This window comes from Bison bison, unplaced genomic scaffold (assembly GCF_000754665.1).
Source record: "Bison bison bison isolate TAMUID 2011002044 unplaced genomic scaffold, Bison_UMD1.0 scf7180017543735, whole genome shotgun sequence".
Taxonomy (NCBI): Eukaryota; Metazoa; Chordata; class Mammalia; order Artiodactyla; family Bovidae; genus Bison; species Bison bison.
This window is the reverse complement of record NW_011412352.1, coordinates 23555-28660: the sequence shown is the minus strand read 5'-3', so window position 1 is coordinate 28660 and position 5106 is coordinate 23555. Positions and strand designations below refer to the sequence as shown.

The 5106-nt window shown below is 49.3% G+C and overlaps 1 protein-coding gene across 1 annotated transcript in view; it reads right to left on the bottom strand.

Annotated features, from left to right (window-relative positions):
• AWAT1 (acyl-CoA wax alcohol acyltransferase 1) overlaps positions 1–5092 on the bottom strand; it is a gene marked incomplete at its 3' end in the record, with an annotated part of 6477 nt that extends 1385 nt beyond the window's left edge. The window contains exons 1-5 of the mRNA XM_010855973.1: positions 5052–5092; positions 4053–4160; positions 3694–3764; positions 2618–2822; positions 1765–1936 (exon numbers count right to left, since the gene is read on the bottom strand). Of these exons, the coding sequence (XP_010854275.1) occupies positions 1765–1936; positions 2618–2822; positions 3694–3764; positions 4053–4160; positions 5052–5055 (560 nt within the window). The remainder of the gene's footprint in view (positions 1–1764; positions 1937–2617; positions 2823–3693; positions 3765–4052; positions 4161–5051) is intronic.
• Positions 5093–5106: the final 14 nt, after the last annotated feature.

The following is a 5106-nucleotide window of genomic DNA, read 5'->3' as shown; positions in this document are numbered from 1 at the left end:
TGGGAAGTCCCTCCTGCTCTTTACTCCCTCTCTTTACCCCTGATGCAGGAGATCAGTTTGATCCCTGGGTCAGGAAGATCCCCTGAAGGAGAGCATGGCAATCCATTCCAGTATTCTTGCCTGGAGAATCCCATGGACAGAAGAGCCTGGCAGGCCACAGTCCATAGGGTCCCAAAGAGTTGGTCACTAACTGAAGTGGGGCTTCCCTGGTGGCTCAGCAGTAAAGAAACTGCCTGCAGTACAGAAGAAAATGGTTCGATCTCTGGGTCAGGAAGACCTCCTGGAAGAGGAAATGGCAACCCACTCCAGTATTCTTGCCTGGAGAATCCCATGGACAGAAGAGCCTGGCAGGCCACAGTCCATAGGGTCCCAAAGAGTTGGTCACTAACTGAAGTGGGGCTTCCCTGGTGGCTCAGCAGTAAAGAAACTGCCTGCAGTACAGAAGAAAATGGTTCGATCTCTGGGTCAGGAAGACCTCCTGGAAGAGGAAATGGCAACCCACTCCAGTATTCTTGCCTGGAGAATCCCATGGACAGAAGAGCCTGGCAGGCCACAGTCCATAGGGTCCCAAAGAGTTGGTCACTAACTGAAGTGGGGCTTCCCTGGTGGCTCAGCAGTAAAGAAACTGCCTGCAGTACAGAAGAAAATGGTTCGATCTCTGGGTCAGGAAGACCTCCTGGAAGAGGAAATGGCAACCCACTCCAGTATTCTTGCCTGGAGAATCCCATGGACAGAAGAGCCTGGCAGGCCACAGTCCATAGGGTCCCAAAGAGTTGGTCACTAACTGAAGTGGGGCTTCCCTGGTGGCTCAGCAGTAAAGAAACTGCCTGCAGTACAGAAGAAAATGGTTCGATCTCTGGGTCAGGAAGACCTCCTGGAAGAGGAAATGGCAACCCACTCCAGTATTCTTGCCTGGAGAATCCCATGGACAGAAGAGCCTGGCAGGCCACAGTCCATAGGGTCCCAAAGAGTTGGTCACTAACTGAAGTGGGGCTTCCCTGGTGGCTCAGCAGTAAAGAAACTGCCTGCAGTACAGAAGAAAATGGTTCGATCTCTGGGTCAGGAAGACCTCCTGGAAGAGGAAATGGCAACCCACTCCAGTATTCTTGCCTGGAGAATGGACAGAGGAGCCTGGCAGGCTACAGTCCATAGCGTCACAAAGAGTGAGACATGACTAGAGAAACTAAGCATGCACAGCAGAGTGGCTAACATTTATCTCTTACTGTATGCCGGGCACATGGTAGGTGTTTTATGTGGATAAACTCATTTAAACCCCACAATAATCCTATGAAACAGGTACAATTGTTAGTAGCCACATGATGAAGAGGAAAGCAGCAAGGCTCAGAACGGCTGAATAACCTGTCCCAGAATTCGCAGTAAGCCATGGGGCCGGAGTTTGAAATTAGGGCCCCTGACTCCAGACCCTACAATGCATACTCAACATAATGTACTGCTTCTTGCACTTACCATGAACAGATATAGATATCAATGTTGCTAGAGATGATGTGGGCATCATCTATGTCTTAGGTAAGCCCGAGCCAAGCCCCCCGATAATGAATCTGGATCTCTGGTTGCCTTTCTGGGAACTGGTCCAGCTAGCTCCAGAGGAGTGGATGACCTAAGTCTCTTTGAAATTCTACAGTCGTCTCTTCCACTCACTAGTAAGTTTTATGAGGGTAAGACTCATGTCTGATTCATCTTGGCATCACCTACCAGGTCCTGCTGCTCAGAGGCCACCCACCTCTGCCCAGGAGGGACACCTACCCGTGCTGGAGTGCCATGCGCACAAAGCCCTTGCGCTTCTGCAGGATGAGCATGGTGGTGTTGGGCACACTCTGCAGGGCCTCTCCCACTCCTCCAACTACAATGCCCACAAGGTTGCCAGTGCCATGGCTCAGCAGGTAGTCAATAGCTGGCTGACTCACGGAGCACACACCTGAGGAGAGCCAAGGAGCAGAGAGAGGAGCAAAAGGATCAAGAGAGGGGAGGATGGCTGAGGGGGAATACCCTCTGCTTGACTCACTGGCTTGTGTGCCCCCTTTACCATGGGACCCAGAAAGAGAATCAGTGAATGGAACAAAGGGTGTGGAGAAGAGAGGGCTAAGACAAGCAAATGCAGCACATTTCACTTTGAGGCAATATTTCTAGTTCACAGGAGGCACTAGGTCAAAACTATAGTAGGAAGGTTTTCAGTGGGAAAAAACCAGAAAGACTTTCTAAATCCCCAACTGTAATTCTACCTTTTCCTTTTCCTGGATTGCCACTAATAGCAACAGCTATTATTTATGGAGCACATACTCTTTGGCAGGTGCTATCTTGGGTGTTTTACTTGTATTGTCTCATTTAATCATCACGCCACATCTGAGGTTAGACTATTATCATCAGCACCACTTTACAAATGAGGAAACTGAGACCAATGGAGCTTCAGTAGCTTGCCAAGACCACACAGTAAGTGGCATAGCCAGGATTCGACCCCAGGCAGTTTGCTCTACAACATATACTTTTTAACTACTGTGCTAAGATGGCAGGAGGCTGAGAAGGAGGGGTGGGGCTTAAAAAGGTGTATTTCCAAGTGGGGAGATGAGCCAGAAACTCTAGTAAGTATGGTCAGAAACACCTTTGGCCATGAGGTAGTCCCTAATAAAGGGGATCTTGAAGAACCAGGACAGCGTGGCCAGATGGGGAGTGATGCCTGGAAAGATCTTCGAGAAGCCTGTGGCCTCAGTGCAGAAGTTACAGAAGGCGCCGAAGGCCAAGAGGCCGTGGGGGTGAACTCCCATGAGATAGTTGTGCTCTGGTGATAGCTCTTTAGTCTTCAGGATCTGCAGCCACAGAGAGAAATATCAAAGGTGACGAAATGAGATCACACGAGAAAGCAAGGGTGAAGATGCCTTAGAGGGTTCAGGGAACTCTCTAAAGCAGAACTTTTCAACAAAGAGGCCAGGAGTGGCGTTGAGGGGGTCAAGATATCTGACTCCTTGCCCTCTGGGAGACCAGTAGAATCGGGGACACCTACAACTGCTGGGCTCCTTGCCTGTGGCTGGAAAGCAGTCTCCGCCCTTTAGGCGTAGGATCATTTTCTGTGAATGCTGTCATATGAAAAAGGTTGGCAAAAATCTTGGCAGTATCTCTTATCTACTCCAAAGAGTGCACAGAGGAGCAGCATAGTAGTACATTTCTACAACTTCTTCCTGGTATTTTCTCCCCCAACTCCCTACCAGTGCTAGTTTACTGAGCTTTGAAAACCAGCTTAGATATCACTTTGTTTATGAAGCCTTTCCTTACACCTGGTCTGAACTACTTATGTACCTTGTACCAAACCATGAATATGTACTCATCTGTCCTCCCCATTGGATGTGAACTTTTTTAATGGCTGAGGACTGCATCCTACTCACTTCTCTTTACCCCAAACTATGTGGTATAGAGTAGGTTTTCAATCAGAGTTTGTTAAACTGATCTGAACTGTACTTGTGTTTCTGCCTGCATCATCCGGTAGGTCATGCCTACCAGGACATCCAAAGTGTATTAGCAGTGTAGCAAATGCCCAGTAGCAATGTTGGACCCTGAAGTCTGTCTAGCCTGCGCTGAGACTTCTCTGAGATGCTCACTTTCCTTTTGGACAACCCTAGTCATTTAGCATCAGTGCCTAGTATTTGGGGGAACTGTGAGGGATGCTGGGGAAGAGACACTTACGGAAATGGGAAAATAGTCCCTGATGTGGGTCCAGACACACCAGTTCCTTACCCAGGCCGATCTCCTTCCACCTGAGATAGAAATATCAGTAGGGGATGTGTCTGTGTGTGCCAAGCCCAGCCCTCTCACTCACCCAGCACTTCCAGAGCAGCCTGGAAGGACTGTGGCTCTGCTAGGGAAGTGGAAAAGGAAGAGACCCCAGGATGGTCCTGGCTGGCCCAGCCCCTCCCCGAGAGGAGCCAGCTCCTGGCTCCGAGAACTTGTATGAGAGGCCTGTGGCATGGTAAGTGGAACTCCTTGGTTACAGGTTGAGATGGAGCATTCTTGAATCCTGTTATTTCTAGGTCCATGAGTCTTACCTTGCTCTGGGGTCTTCCAGTCCAGGAGAAACCAGACAAAGTAAAGGGCTGGTAGTGGCCACCAGGATGTAAACAGTAGGTAAATGGCCAATGGCTGCAAGATCCAAACTGATGAGGGAGCAGATCAGACCAAATTTGTGCTGCCAGCAGAACTTGACCATGTCCAGCCCTATTAAGAGCCCTCCAAACCCCTGGTCTTGGCCTTCTGCACAATCCAGCTCCTGCCTGTCCATCAGCCACATCCACCTGTCCTTCAAACTTTCCCTCTTTCATCTACCATACACACCAGCCCTATTTATTTGCTTACCTCTCATCTCTGTCCACCTGCCTGCTCACCGTCCCCCTACACCTGCTCCCTGCCTGCTACCAGCTTTTCACCCACTGCTTCCATTAATACACTGTCTTTTCCCTCGTCTCCTATTTCCCTCCCTATTCCTCACCCTTGAATGCTTGTTAAACCACTAGCTCACCCTCCCTTGCCCATATAGTATCAATATCTTTCCATACTCCTTGCATACAGCATCTTCAGCCCTTTATTCTTGCCTGTTCACCATTCCTTCCATTATTTCTGTCTCCCCTCCCACTCCAACCATGCTACTGCCACTCCCCTCCCAGAATGGAAAATCCAATGGTTCAAACACAGGTTATACTTCTCTGTCTTTAATGCTAATGCTTCTGCTCCACTCCCCATGCTACCTTAAGATTACAGATGTATCATCTTATTCCATGGGCCTCATTTTCCCTGTCCAGATAGTGAGGGTTAGGGAGGGGCTGAAATTAGATAGATCTGCTCAGAAGTATCATGACTCTGTTGTACCTCCTCCCACTCCACCTGTCTTTACTGCCTGCGAGGTTCTATCTTTTCCTTCTCAGGGCACTTAGGGAGCTCAAGACTCCTTGACCAGAGATGAGACTTCCCATGAACATAAAAATTGCCCCAGATCTGGTCCTGGCCTCTGATTATGGCTTCTTGCCATGCTCTCTTGGATCAGTACTCACACATGCCAAGGTAGCTCAGTGGCCAGTGCAGAAGTAACAGACTCTGGGAGGGGTT